Source organism: Protopterus annectens, chromosome 6.part0 (genome assembly GCF_019279795.1).
Source record: "Protopterus annectens isolate FY-2018-M chromosome 6.part0, PAN1.0, whole genome shotgun sequence".
Taxonomy (NCBI): Eukaryota; Metazoa; Chordata; order Ceratodontiformes; family Protopteridae; genus Protopterus; species Protopterus annectens.
This window is the reverse complement of record NC_056737.1, coordinates 186,495,845-186,512,146: the sequence shown is the minus strand read 5'-3', so window position 1 is coordinate 186,512,146 and position 16,302 is coordinate 186,495,845. Positions and strand designations below refer to the sequence as shown.

The 16,302-nt window shown below is 40.8% G+C and overlaps 1 protein-coding gene across 1 annotated transcript in view; it reads left to right on the top strand.

Moving 5' to 3' along the window:
• Nucleotides 1-14,442: 14,442 nt before the first annotated feature.
• The window catches only part of LOC122803798, a 287,432-nt gene continuing 285,572 nt past the window's right edge, over nt 14,443-16,302 (top strand). The window contains exon 1 of the mRNA XM_044073483.1: nt 14,443-14,614. Within this exon, the coding sequence (XP_043929418.1) occupies nt 14,553-14,614 (62 nt within the window). The 5' untranslated portion in view covers nt 14,443-14,552. The remainder of the gene's footprint in view (nt 14,615-16,302) is intronic.

Sequence of the window (16,302 nt, the reverse complement as noted above, 5' to 3'; positions counted from 1 at the left end):
TTTACGGTGGGACTTGAACCCTGCTTTCCCTCTGTTCCCTCTTTTTTAACTTACCATATTTACAACTTGTACACAGAGACTGTTAGCTAACAGGTGGAATTTCTGCAGTCATTGCCATTCATGATGCTGACTGCCATGTAAAGCCACTAAGCATGTTTGCTGTTTATAAGGCAATGGAATTAAATTTTTCACTTTTACCTTAAGCAATGAACCATGTTTGCTCTATGGTACATGCTGCACACATGGTAAAGGTAAATAAATAAATAAATAAACACATTTAAAAAAATCAAAATAAAAAAGATAAAAAGGGAAGCAAAGGTTAAATAATTAGACAGCTCTGAATTTGAACCATCAGACTATTGGGTTATCTCTGGTTGCCACAGACACAGCTTTGCAATAGCAATCAAATATTGTGCATATAAGCAATTCACATTTTATATCAAGTATTAAATAGTTCATACAGTTAAACAGTCTCAATAGATTGTACATGTGTAGATAACATATTTAGTGCAATGAATTATCACACAACAACCACACAATATTTATGAACACGTTTGCAAAACTACAATTCTGCCTTCTATTTGTATTCCGGGAATCCTTCCCATATCTCTGCTTTACTACCAGACATTCAATCTGTGCATATCCTCTCATTTTCTCATTTTCTCTTCAAGGAGTGATACAAATACAGGACAGTGAACAGCATTGTTCAGCAAAGTCAGACATATGTGCGATTATGCCAAAAGATATACATGTGAGTATTTGTGTGTCCTCACTGACACACCAACTTCAGGGAAGGGTGTCTGTGAATTACTGTGTTTTGCTTCAGTCAAAATAATCATTCAGTTGCAAGCCATTAGCACCTAACAATAGTGTGGAGGCTACACTATGTTTTACATCTACCACAGAAAGTCAAAAGGTTGGTATTCAGCAGTCCTAATGAGTTCACAGCTCATTTGCATCTTCAGAGTGCTCGGAGGGCTGAATCAGCACTAAAAGATAACCGTGTAGCTAGTGAACTTGAAGGTGATGAGACCGTCTTCAGTCATGCTTATTTCTTCACTTGTGAGAATGTAGACATAGGCAGACTTTGGAATGCTTTTTCTATAGTGGGTATTTTAGTTGCATGGGGCAGGTTATTTGGTAAACTGCGTAAGTATACATTACAGATGTCAGTCATGTGAGATACTGATGACATTCCTGGACACCTCACACACATTCTACTTAGGTACATTAACAAGTAACAGTTATGCAGGTATCTGCCATTAATTTATGTTCTTTTACATTTATTTTTCTATTACAGGTTCCAAAATCACTTTGACAACCCTACAGTTATAACTGTTGTCATTCAGGACTGACTCTGCTAATGCTAACAGTACACAGCCATTAAATGGCAAATAATGGTTGAGAGCATTGCCTGGTATCAGTTTTACTCTATGTATGTGCATAGGATGAAAGTTGAACCCCTCAGGTGGTCAGTATGTTTGCTATCCATTGCCTCTTGGCCAGGGCAAGGACATATTGTGCACTCCTACTTCTACCTACACCTACAGCAGCTGAGGGTTCCCCCTCTGACTTCTCACTTGCATGTGTCATGGAACTCCTTTCTGCTGATATAGACACTTCTCTGTTCCCTGGGTGGTGATTTATTCTAAATATGGGTGCAGTCTATCACACCCAAGATTTCAGGGAAGTGTGCTATGGGGTAGAACTCCTGCATAAATTTAGTCCTCAGAGGTACAAGGGGAATATATATATAATGGCATAACATTCAGGCATTCAGGAGCTGGTATAGAATCCTGGATGCTGATACCTGTGACACCCCCAAAATGTCCCCTGTGGGTCTCTATAAGGTTCTTGTAGCTAAAATTATAAGTGCTACACATAGCTTGTTCTCCATCAGTATTGATTCCCCTCAGTTTGCTGTTGGTCTTAGGTGAGGATGACAGAGGTTGCAGAGTTCCTGAAGTGTCTCTCTATCCACCCTGTAGTGCTCTACTATTTCCACTTCATGTAGGCTATGAAAAGTTAAATGGTGTCTAAATAACCTTCTCCTCCTTTCCTGAGGTCTATCAACAGTAGCAGGAGAAGCAGTATAGAGTTGAGCCTGTTGCACATACACATGAACAAAAGCAGCACCAGCCCCTGACATTCTTTCTTTCTTTCCTGTGTAGCTTCTGAGGCTATATTCCAAAAGGTTTTGGTGTACAGGGCAGATGGCTACATGGAAAGTATTCATTGTTTGGTACCCACTCATTTAGAAGCAGATTGCTGTGTCTGCTCTAGGTTCAATTCCAGAACCCTCACTGATTGGAGAAACAAGCTGGTGTTGAAGGGTTATCTCTCTTCTACTTCTTCTGCTTTCATAGCTGGGGCACAAACTCCTTCAAAATATTGGACAAGGGGAAGTCAAACTTGGCTCCCAAGGATAAAGGCTCTCTCAAGAGGTCACCAGTTCACACATCCACATTGACTCCTTCATTGGAACCACCTACTAAAATGTCTAAAAAAAATAAAATCTGACCATCTGAGATCTAACAGCTTCTAAATCTAAATCTCCCCAGATCTGAACTCTTCTGCTTCTACTGTGGGGTTGCAGGAGCTGATGGCTCAGAAATTATCAGCTCCTTTGCTGTCAACCTTGTTTTCACTTGAGAACTCTGCATTCGAGGTAGTGGAAAAGGCCTTTTCTTTATCTAGAGAAAGGACATCCCTGCCCTCCTTGAATCAGGCAACTATACCTCCTTCCGTTCTCTGCTCTGTGCCTCATTTATCTATTTCCTTAGGACTGTCAGCCCAATCAAGTTTGCAGTCGGTCCTACAGGACATCCTCATCTCTTCTGATAGTTCCCCAGAACATCCCACTGAGGAGGTCCTTCAGAAGAGGACATGTAAAAGGAGACACCTAGATTCCCCTCAGGAATCTGCACCGAGGATACTGATTTTGATAAAGTGAAGGGGTCTCCCAGATCTCCACCAGAAGATGTCTCATTTGGAGACATTCTATAATTTTTAAAATAGAATGGTGGTTGGACTTCTGATAACCCTTCCTAGGAGAAACTGGTGTTCCTGGAGGTTTTCATGTCTGTCTGGTTTCCTACATAACTCTAGCATATAAATCTTTTATAATTCTTTTATTTTTTGTGAAACATTGTATTTTTTTATACCTAAGATTGTATTCATTGAATTTTATATACCTAAGATTGAATTCAGTGTGGAGCTTTTCTCCCCAGGCCTCCGCTGAAAAAGGGCTTCTGCCCAGTTGGACTAACCCAGTCAACACATGTCAAAAAAAAAAAATTGTTGCCTTTGATGGGTCTTCCTTATTTGACCCCAAGACAAAGGACATGCTCTCCGGACGTGAGCATGAGGGAAAAGTCCTCTCTGCTGTGGGCATACATTTTTCTACTCCTCAAAGACCTTTCTCTAGGAATCAGTGGAGACGTAGAAAATGTGGTTTTGTAAATCCCAGGGTCCTTTTCAAGACTCATGTGGAGAGAGTTCCTCCACGGGCAGAGGGGGGAACTTAAACAGAAGACACTGTCCTCATGGAGGAGGTCCACAGAACCAGGGCTTCTGGGATTCCTTCTCAGACAAGCCCTACCAGAACTTCTGAATGGAGGCCTGACTGCTACCTGATAGAGGTAGTCAGGGGAGGGCATTTGTCTCTGCACCAAAGTGCCTAGCTATCTATAACAAAATATTCCTTGGTGCAGATAATTATATCCAGAGGTTTTATCATACTATTTTCCTAATTCTCCCTACAAAAATAAAAAGTATCCCTGATGGTCTACCCAATCAGAGGGAAGCAGCAGCATAGAAATAGAAAACATGCTAGGAAAAAGAGTCCATCCACAGGGTCCCCCCAGATCAGAGAGGATCCAGGACCTATTCAAGATTCTTCTTTGTGCCAAAAAAGACAGGGGCTTGAGAACAGTTTTGGATCTCAGAAATTTAAATCAGTTCATGCAGTATTCAAGGATGTAGTTGGTCACAGTTCAGTCCATTTTGCCTCATCTGTGAATGATTGGAAGTGCTTGATAGCTCTTCAGGATGCATACTAACACATCAAAAAGAACAGGTGCTCAGGAATATATCTGCACTTCCAGCTGAGAGACAGTCGTTATCAATTCAGGGCACTGCTGTTTGGTCTCACCACAGCTCCCAGGGTGTTTACCAAATGCATGGCAGTGGTAACAGCTCTTTTGAGAATGCTGGGATTCCAAGTTTTACAATATCTAGACAATTGGCTCCTAAATGACCCAACTAGGCAGCTTCTCCTACAGGCAAGGGACTACTTGCTCCAGTTGTGCATCCATCTAGGCATCACAGTCAATTATAACAAATTGCAACTCAAACCTATGCAGTGTCCGAGTTCATAGGTGCTCATCTGGACACAGTCAATCAGATAGCCTCTCTTCCTCTTGCTCGAATCCAGGCACTCAGATCCCAGATCATGAATCAATACAAAAATTCTTCTTTTCCAGCATGGCTAATTTTACAAGCTTTGGGATCCATGGCAGCTGCTATCATCCTGGTCCCTATGGCCAGGTTTCATGTGCAAATACATTAATGGACCCTATCAACCCAATGGCCCATTCTTCAGCATCCTTTTACCACTCCAGTCAAGATCACACATGCATGCAAAAGATATCTTTTTTTGGTGGATGCATTTGAATGAACTTTCCAAAGGCAGTCCTTTTGTTCTTGCACTGCCCATGGCCACAACAACTATGGATACCTCCCAACTGGGGTTGGGGTTTACTACTTGGGAGTGACAGTCCAAGGTCTGTGGTCCCCCAAAGAGGCCAAATCGCATTTCAATGTCCTGGAAATGAGAGCAGTTCTCCTAGCACTGCAGGCCTTTTAAGACATTCTTCCATCCAGGTCAGTTGCTATTCAGATGGGCAACATGTCAGTAGTCTCCTCATCAACAAACAGGGATGAACCAGGTCTTATCCACTTTGTCAATAAACAATGAGAGTGCGGCAGGGGGCTATCTCTTCTGGTCAGTTTGTAATGGAAATGCACATTCTGGGGAAACCAGTGTGATTGCAGACAAACTAAGCACGTCCATTCTGATGCCTCATGAGTGGTCTGTCATTGCAAAAGTAGCCATGATAATTTTCTGTCAATGGGGCCAGCCATGCTGTGATCTATTCACCAAGAGATGCTCTAGTCCATAGTTAGCCCTCTGGTCTTCTTTATGCTTACCCATCATTGTTTCTCATTCCCAAATTTGTACAGAAAGCATGTTGGTTGAATAACAAAGTTATCCTCATTACCCACATCAGAATTGGTTCCACTTCCTTTGGCGTCATCTCCTTCATCTGACTCGGATTCTGGGTTCAACTCCAGACCTCCTGTATCACCCAATAGTGGGTCATAACAGGCCTCAAACTGACCTCATGGTTTCACCAATTCCATTGATTGCTAGACAGCCCAGGATCTCCTCCCGAGTCTGTCATATTTATTATCTTCTCAGATAGCCTTTACTAGAAGGATTTACAAAAGTAAATAGAACAGATTTGTATTCTGGGCCCTTAACAGGGATCTGGATCCCCCTTTCCGTCCCTGTACTGGCTGTACTTGAAATTTTCACTTCAATTTTCAATGAGGGGTATAGCTTTTCTGCTATTAAGGTCTAGTTGGCTGCCATTTCAAACTCCCACCTAAGCGAAAATAACAGGTCTATAGTAGATCACCGAACGCTTAAAAAAGCGAACAGTGATTAATTGACCCTATGTAAGCGAAAGCTTACAATGTCAAAGTGTCAGAACAGCAAATTTTTTTCCAAGGGAAAAAACTCGCTGTTCCAACAAAAAAATAAAAAAAATAAACAAAAAAATTCAAACATTACATTAAAGTGGGAGGCTTTGCCCCCCACACCCCCCTACTTAAATATACCGACTCTGAGACTACACTACAGTGCCGTAAATGTCAAAGTACCGAAGCGGCCAAGTGAATTCTTTCCCAGGGAAAGAATTCGCTTAACAGCCGCTTCGATATTTTGCGTCTTCAGCCTTTTATGTTCGACCAAGATGCATTCGAAAGAATGCGTCTTCGGTCTTATAATATAGACCCAAAATAACTCTACCTTGACTTCTTCTAAATTATGTAAAGCTTTTCTCAAAGGGACCATTTTACTTAGACTTCCATTAAAGGATCCTACTTCTCCTTGGGATTTAACTATTGTACTTCAAGCCCTGACCTAAACTCCCTTTGAACCATCAGCCAGGTCTGACCTAAAACTTCTGTCTTGGAAAACCATCTTTCTGGTCACTATCACATCAGCTAGAACAGTATGTGAACTGTGGGCTCTATCTTCCAAATCTCTGTACCTGGCTTTCCACAAAGATGGGGTATCTTTGTGGACTAACCCATCTTTTTTGCATAAGGTAGCTTCTGAGTCCGACATTAACCAGGTCATTAATCTTCCAGTTTTCTTTCCAAGCTTCTCAAATAAGACTGAATACATGCTCCGTCTTTTGGATGTGCATAGACAACTTCATTTTTACCATCATAGAAACAAGGATTTCAGGAAAACTGACTAGTCGTTTGTTTCCTTCTCTCCTAACAAATAGGGCAAGCCAGTCTTCAAAGTTATTCCGGTCAAATGGCTAACCGAGTATATCTTCTTTGTCTATAGTAAAAGAGGATTATCCTTGCCTAAGCCTTCTAGAACTCATTCTATGAGATCTGTGGTGGTCTTTTCAGCCTTTTGGTCAACGGTTTCCACAGAGACAGGACCCATCCTTCAAAAAAGTGAACTGGCTGGGATATAGCTTAGTTAAGTTGCCTATGTCCACATTAAGGAGTTTGGTTATGACATATTATATGGGTTTGCATATCAGGCCGGTGAAGATGATGGGAAGACAACTATGTAGTTACATAGAGTGGGTGTTACAGTGGCTGGTCTCCAGGCATCAGGCACAAATCCTGTAGACAGACTGAGGTTGAACAGTTTAAGTAGAGATAGTGCATACTTGACACTGATGGGAATTCAGCCTGGTACATTGTCTGGTCCCATGTAAGTTTTATTTTTAGCCTAAATCTCAGGATTCTGAGACTTGTGCCAAAGTGATTTATGGGGAAACTAATTTTTCAGGAATAGTGGGGGCAATAGATGATGTAGACCTAAGACTTATCTACTAAGATACTGGCTATATCCTTAGGATCAGAATTCATGAAAATGTTATGACTTAGTTTGGTGCATTCTTTGACATTATTCCTTAATTTCTTGACATAACTCAGTACATATTTGTAGTTTCCTTTGTTATCTATAGTGATATTAAGCTTGTACTACACTTTTACCTTTTCTAATACCCTTCTTAATTTACTTTCTGGCATGTTAGGGTGGATGAATACTGACTTTTCTATACAGCTATTTAGGTGCTGGTAAAAGTCAGAGACAATTGGAGCAGCCCTCTCACTTGGGGTCAGTTATGGAGGATTGTTGAGAATATTTCCAAGACCTTGTACAAAATGAAGATGATTTGCCATGGAGAAGTCTCTAACAATAGCCTCATTTGGTGGTGTGGTAGTAAAACTAAGCCTGACAGAGAAGACAACAGATTTGTGGTCAGATTAAACCAAGGATAATGAGATGTGGAGTGGGGTAAAGGCAGGAGATAGTTTCATAAGGACCAGGTCAATGATATTATAGTCTATATTGGGCAGTTTTAACAATTTGCCCCAGTTCATTGGTATTAACAAAGTTTAGGAAATATTGAGCATGTGCATTTTCAGAGGTATACGTGTGCCAGTCAGTGCTTGGGTAATTGAAGTCCCCTAGCAAGAAGGTATTTGGTTTGATATTTAACCCATCAAGGATGATAGTGTAATTTCTATGATCTAGATGGGTCATTGATGGGGAACTGTTGCTAGAAATAAAGTAATTGTTGGATTTGTTATGAGTGATATAGATCGGTATAAGCTCCAAGTTAGGGATGTAGTAAATGTGATGTGAGGCAAGGGTGTTTCTGACAAATACAGTTACTCCTCTGCATTTATCCAAAGGCCTGAAGGTGAGATAGGCACTAAGCACTTGTATAGAGGGAGTGCTTTCTTTGCACTGAAACCATATCACAATAACTGAACAAATATGAACGTACACAATTATAGGAGGCTCTCAAGTTATAGTAGACTTCTCAACTGTACCTACTTTGGAAATGCATACCTATTTTCAGGTTTAATTTATCCCTTCATATTGTGTATCTATTTGTGGAGTTATATTTCTGTTTTCAGGATAGATTTACCCTCTCGCATGATTTTCTGTAGGTGAAAATAATTATCACAATGTAGCAAACCCAAACCTTGTTACTGATGGTTTGGTACAATAGGTAGCACACTCACCTTTGGTGCAGAAGGCTGTGGGTTCTCTCACACCAAATCAACGGACTGGTGCCACTGCAGTACAGCATAAGAGGTGTGCACTCGTGAGTGTTGCCTTTTGGATAATATATTAAACTGTGGCCCCGTCTGCTCGAGTTGGTGGAAGCTCAGGTGGGTGTAAAAGATCCCATGGCACCTATCAAAAAAGAGTAAGGGAAGCTCCTTGATGCCATGGCCAAATTTCCCTGAGTAGTATAAAAATAAAAGAGGCCACACACCTAGTGGGACTAAATTGATCAATAAAGGGTAAAGAAGATAAAAAAGGAAGGACTGGCAATCTGTTTCCATTCCCTACCTGTCTAGTAAACTCAGTGGATGTCAGAGGATGTTAATGGGATTACTACAGTAGACAGATGTGACTCATAAGCCTCACTGGATATGCGTGTGTGTATGTCTGTATGAGTGTGAATATATATTGAAATGCCACAGAAAGCAATGACTGCGGCAGAAGCAATTCAAAAAAAAAACTAATCACTTATACAAACTGCACAGTACTATGCTTGTCCAAAACACTGGAGCATTTATTCAAATACAAACACATTCCAAATTCTAACCAGAAAATCAGTACTCACTCTGTACCCAACTACACACACACTAACACACTTTATTGTATACAGTAAAGCATATACAACTTTTTTTTCTGTGGATGGCAATGCCCCCTCCACAAGTTTATATTTACCAACTATAAGATTGCACAACAGCAGGGAAAGGTTATATTCCCATTCCCCAATGTACTGGGATTTTGCACAACAGGGTACCAGAGCCATATAATCAGCTGTGCCAAAATCTCAGTAGTTTGTGATTTTGATGAATCATGCAACAGCACAAAATGTTCAATGGGCTGTTCATTAGATTGATTGAAAGGTACCCATATAACTATATATATATATATATATATATATATATATATATATATATATATATATATATTTATATATATATGTGTGTGTGTGTGTGTGTGTGTGTGTGTGTGTGTATTTTAGATGGCTAAGGAGGTAAGGATTTAGTATCCCAGAAGCAGCTCTCTTTCTTGGGAGGAGACATGTAGAGTAACCAAAAAAAGGGTACATGTACATGTAGGTGCCATGACAAATACATATCTCTGGACAGTAAAATGAGGGAGGTGCCTCCCTTATTCACTAATGTATATTTCCACCTGATCATCACAATCACAGTTTCTGTATCCAGTATGAGCTGATATCTTCCCCTAGGTCAGAAATTTACAACATGGGTACCTCCCATCCCATCTGGTAGTTGGCAAATGTAGGTACAAACGAGGGAAAATGAATGTGATAGCTCATGCTGGTGGCTGGAGGGGCAGTCTGTGATGACACATCTGGGGTTTGGTGGTAGGTATTCCCAATCAGCTAGGAGAGACAGAGGACAAGCAATTTACCAGAAAGGCTCATCCAGACTCTGCTACACTTTGCTGTGAAGGAAAGGTTAGTTTGCTGTTATTTTTTGTATTTCTGTATTGCCTTTCTATATTTTGAATACTGTAGTTTGTTTTCTTTACCTTGTGTTTTGCTTGCATTCTGTTTAACAGCATATTAAAACTTCAAAAGAGACCACAGCTCTCTCTGTTCTGAGTCAGGCAGAATACCACTGTCTTTCTAGTTGCTCGCCTCTTATGTTAATCTGACCATATATCTCATTTCTCTCTACTTTCACTGGCTTATGTGAGTAATCACAAAACCATCACTTTGAAATCCCACCCTTCAATTATTTAAATTTATTGGCCATCCTACAGTATTTCATAGTACCAAAATACAAAAGTAACCACCCCTTTCAGTCCATCTTGCTGTTTTAAAAATAGTAACTCTCCACTAAACCTTAACTTTTAAACAGGTAAAACTCAAGTTACCTACTTTCATATCTAACTTCTCTAGTGCACACTGCAGAGTGCATTCTTTTCAATCTTACCTTTAAGCATCCCTGTTACTAGCACTTTCTCTAATACCTAAAAGATCATCTCTACTTGACTCCAAGTAGACTTTTCTCTATCTGTTAAACCTAGCACTTGCTCCTACAGTACTTATTACCTTGATACGGCACTCTTATAGATAGCACCCCAAAAGGCAACCCCCATTTGGAATCTCTTTTAAAGTTTTTTGTCTAGTCCTTCTAGCATGTCGAGGGATCAGTTGCTAGTGTCCTCTCCTGCTCAGCTGGTGAACCTGGGAATATTGAGGCAATGTTACAATTGCCTCATGTACCTGAACAACCCTCTCCTCCTCCCACAAAACACAAATACATAGAGATGCAACTATACGGCCAAACTGGAGGCTGAGCTCTCTCAACATAGGACTGGCAAGACCAGTCAGGAGGAGAAGGTTACCACACACACTATAGACCCAGTCTCACATAGTACCATCACAACCTCAAATCATACACATAAACACACAAAGAGCTCTGATCCAAAAGCTACCAAAACAGCAGAGGCCACCAAAGCAGACACCCAAACAACCACCACCTCAGAACACTACACCTGCAACACATAGACCTCACAGTCAGAGTGTCAAACAGTCAAGGCCAAACACAATGCCAGACACACTGGTCATTGGTGACTCCATAGTCAGACACACTGCACCAGACTGAGTAAGGAGAAGGTCACAGTAAGCTGCCTCTCAGGTCTCTCAACAGCAGGTACAAATATGACTCAGTCATTGTCCACGCTGGTGTGGACTACATGAAAGAGACATTGAGGAGCTCTCTGATTGCCCAGGCAGGTATGACCCTGACCTTGAGCAGTATCCTACCTTCACCAAGAATGATGCCACAATACAGAGATAAGATGATCAGCTTTAACAATTGGCTTAAACTCTGGTGTCATTCAAAGGGGATCCAATGTCTGTCTGCCTGGGATGACATGCTGGACAAGGATATTGGCAAGGCTCTTGCCACCCCATAGTGCCTTTTTAGGCAAGGCTCAAATTCTAAACCTACCACCCTAGAACACAAAAAGGAAAAAACTAAGGGTAATGCTGCTCAATGCCAGAAGTCTAAATCTCAAACCTTCTCAGTATGGAGAACATCGATGTCTGTGCAGTGACAGAAACCTGGTTCAAGGCTCCTGAAGCACTATCAGGTTTTACCTCTTATCATGCGTTCCGGCCCCAAAATCCGGACAATACCAAGAAAGGAGGGGTATCCATATTCATCAAAGACACCCACACCTCAAGACTGGTGGCACCGCAGCATCCAGGTGCAATTAACCATAGGCAAGACTGCTCTGCAAATTGTAGCATGTTACAGGCCACCCTCACAAACTCAGGAACCTCACATGGCCTTCCTGAAAACACTAGAGGGGATAAATGTATCACCAAACACCATCATACTAGGTGACTTCAATTACCCTAATATAGACTGGGAACACTACTCAAGCCCAAACACGTTCCTGGAATTCATAAACTCAAATGCCATGGAACAACTAGTCACCATCCCCACAAGAGGAGAAAACATACTTGATCTCATCATCACGAACATGGGAGCACAATGTTCAACACTCACTGGTGAGATCAGATCACAAACTAATCTCGCTGGAGGTCCTCATCCCACCCCACCTGAAATAAAAAGACCACAGTAAAGAACTGCCGACTTCACACTTCTAAAGACTAGTGTGGTCTCCGGAAAACAGTACTGCTGAATCACTTACAAATGCCTTCTACCAGCACCTGCAGGACTGCATGGATAAGGCAATCCCAAGCAAAACAAAGACTCTTTGGGACCCCAGCCATAAACAAACTCTACAACAAAAGGAGGAAGCTACTACAAGATAGAGCAAAATCCTTAAAAGGTAAGACACCCTTGATCACTATAAGTAAAAACTAAGAGCTCTCATAAAATCATCCAAAGCAAATTTTGAGAGAAAAATAGCTAAAGACTCAAAAGACAATCATAAGGCCTTGAAACCTGGGAGGAAACTCCCAGATATGCTCAGAACTAGTTCAAAATGATGTGAAGATTACTGATCCTACAGACATTGCCAACATACTGGCTGACAGGTTCAGTGCAAACTTCTCCCCTCCCCAAAAGGAGAAAACATCTCCAAGTGAGAACTGCTCTCTCCAAAGCAAAAACACAGCATCCATGGGACCTGATGGTGTCTTAAACCCACAGCTAGGACAGCTGTTTAATCATAGTCTTACCTCTGACTGCAACTGTGGTCCCACTTCACAAAGGCGGTGCCTCCGACAAGCCTTATCTGCAAAGCCATGGAGAGGATCATAATGGACCTCATAAATAAAGACATAGGAATTTGCAGACTTTGGATCCAGCCCAGTTTGGCTTTGTCAAAGGCAGATCATGCCTTCTAAACTTGGTTGACTTTTTGAAACAGTCACCAAAGCCATTGATGAGGGAAAGGCAGTCCATACAGCCTATCTCGATCTGGCGAAGGCCTTTGATACAATACCCGGTATCATTGAAAAACTCATCAGCTTAAATGTTAACCCATACATCACAAGATGGGTTGCAAACTGGCTGAGTGACAGAACCCACAGGGTCAGAGTTGCTGGCGCCATGTCAGACTCAAAGCCTGTCACAAGTGGTGTACCACAGGGCTCAGTCCTGGGCCCACTCTTGTTTGGCATCTACTTTGCAAACACAGGAGGGTTATGGCTGACAAAGTTTGCAGATGACTGCAAACACATCTGACACAGATATCCTTCAGAAGGGTCTCACAGAAGCGGATAACTGGTGCCAGAGCCATGGCCTAAAGTTAAATGCCAAAAATGCATAGTCATAAAAACAAGGTTACCCCTAGCTACCAAATAGGTGGCAATCCACTGAGTACAGAAGAAGTTATCAGGGACCTGGGGACCCAGGTTGATAGTAGTCTGTCATTCGACACCCATGTAGCTAAAGTAGTTAGGAAGACCTTCTACATTGCCCACCTTATCATGAAGGGATTCTCATCTAGATCAAGGGAGGTCATAGTCTCCCTATACTCATCACTCATCAGACCAATGATTGAGTACAATGCCCCATTCGAATGTATCTGACCCGACACTTGCAGCAGCTGGAGAGGCCACAAAGTTCCTCACCAAAAGGATAAAGGGTCTCAAACATCTGTCCTATGCTGCCCGACTGAAAGAACTCCAGCTCTATTCAGAGGTGACCTTTGCCTAACATACAAGGCCATGTCAAACCCAGATTTGATGAATATGCTTCACCTCAAAAATCTAGATCCATCAGAGCCACAAGACTTAAACCTGCTGGAGGATAGATTCATCACCCAAAGACTCCCTATGCTGTGGAATAAAATCCCGGTATATGTGAGGCAGAGCACCTCGCTGGCCTTGTTCAAGAGAAATCTTGACCAATGGATGGGAGATCGCAGATATACCCCAGGGATTACCTCAGTGTCACTGCTCAACAGAGGCACAGCAAAATAATGGGTATAGTTCCCCAGATAGCCTAGTATGAACCTATGAACCTATGAACCTTTGAATAGTCTTATTAGTTTAACCAAACAGTAGGATCGGTAGGCTTTTTTATAGATTCATAGGTGTGTACTAGGCTAATGGCCCAGGAGCCTTTACAAGCCTAGCCCATAGAATTGCCCTGGCATTGTTGTTACTTTTCAGTTAATATACAAATAAATCGAACTGCTTTCATACATTTAGTGGCCACTATGAGTTGCCCAAAATATTGTTTTCTATGTGAATAAGTATGTGCCTTCATAAGATGTGTAGGTGGTTCAGAAAAAAAAATTGAGATTGTGCCACTTGTCACATAGAGGCCCCCTTATGAATATTTATACCACACACACACACACACACACACACACACACACACACACACACACACACACACACACACACACACACACACACACTTATTTTCCATGTAGAAATACTCTCATGCATATTTAGATATGACACACAACACTGTTTAGAGCCATCCTGATAATATTTAGATATGACACACAAATGCTAACTGCTTAGAACCACACTTCTGAATATTTAGATATGACACACAAACACTTCCTCTGTAGAACCACCCTTATGAATATTTAGATATGACACACCTACTACTCCAGCAATTAGTTGCAGGTGGTGATTGTTTGCATCTTATACTCTGGGAGAGGAGTTGTGAGTACCTGAAGCAGTGAGCATTCTTCTTTTAACAAATTGTTGGAAAGACATACTAGCATTTGAATGGGGAAGATGGAGTTTTATGTAATTTGGTCTGTAAAAGATCCCCCAGTACAGCTTAACAGGTAACACTTGTATTTCTTAACCTTTTAATGGGTAGTTTGCTTAAAAAAAAATCACACTTCCTATGATAGTTTTTTTTACAATTTTTTCTTGGGGTGGGTGGAGTCCTTATTCCTCTAATGTACTTTACCTATTGGAAGCTGCAGTTAATAAGGACAGTTTAACATATTAATATCTTTTGTAGGTAATCTGCCTTAGTTTCAGGGAATAAATCGGTTTGCTTAGTGGATGGTATGTGATTGTTGGCTTTCTTTTAAAAACAGATGAAACAAACCTTGTATTTGGTTCACTCCTCCCTGCATACATACTTATGCGACTAGTTTCCACCCCCAGTAAAAAGGTATTTGCACCAGAGTTTGTGCTCATTATATTAAGTGTGGTATGAAAAGCAAGGAATGCACCAGTTGATATTCTTTTTGTATTTTCATTAAAGTTTTAAAAAATCCCACCAAATTTAGCATAACTATATTTTATTAAGTTAATACATTTTATTAAATTACCTTTATTTCAGAGTGCCTGGTTGGCTATGTTAATTTTTTTTTTTTTTTAACTTTTCTTTTTCAGTATCACAAATGCATGTTGTCCAGGAACATACATTATTCAATGTGAGTTGAGATGGGGTGGGGGGGTCTACACTTGGATGGCAGCTGGCTATGTTCTGGAAAGCTCCTGGCTTTTCATTCCTAAAAATATATAATGTATAAGTAAAGTTTATTTCTGGGAATAAAGTTTTGATTGCTAAGCTTTTGTTTGCTTGCATCTTCGTTTGTATTGCGTACTGATTTAAGTTTTGTTGCTTGCCTTATTACATTAAAGATAACTAGGACTTTATAGTATAAAAGGTATAGTTCTTGTGTTTTTAAATATCTGAATTGCAAGTGGAACAGTGTTCTGCAGATAAATGTTGAAGAAAACTGTCTTCTTGTAGTGATCAGCACAATTTGCTTTTTCATGTTTCCCATAAGATTTTGTTAACCTTGTCTTGGATGTTGTGGGGCAGAACCAACACACACCTAACTAATAAACCATCTTCCATAGTTGCATCTTTTCTTTGGAAAGGGTATCAAATTAGTGTCCTAATGCTGATGATTCAGAGTAGCTAGCAAGTATGATGCTAGTGAAGACCATCTTCTTGGTCTGTACAAGTGACTATCCCCAAGGTAGGCAGCTAAATGAATCCAATAGTGGTCATATTTTGATGGTCATCAGTTTGTTGGAGTAATTGTTTATGTAAAATGAATAATTTTAATATCAACAATCCCAAAGATGTGTTTTGGGGTCTCTAATTATTCCTGTCCAGATGCACGTGACCCTGGCAAAATGACTGTTTTATAGGTAATTTTTCTGAAAATTGGGAATTTAATGGGGGCTTCAGAGGTAACGGTCACATAAACTACCCTGTGGTGCATACATCATCTTGTTTCAGAGGTTATTATGTAGCCCCCTTCATTCTGATAGTTTCTGTATTAGAATTGCTAAAAAGAGCATTGCCTGCTAAAGGCTGTCTATAGTTATGTTTGATGATTGGTCAGCTGAGGGGGTCATTTAGTATATAAAGTATCAGTTTTGTTAATGAGGGATATCTGCTTACAGGCATCTAAGTAAGCATCTTTCATTGGCTGTGACTTTATATAATGGGGAAACAGCAGACATAAAAGTTAATATTGTCTGTTTGGTCAACAAGAAAAGA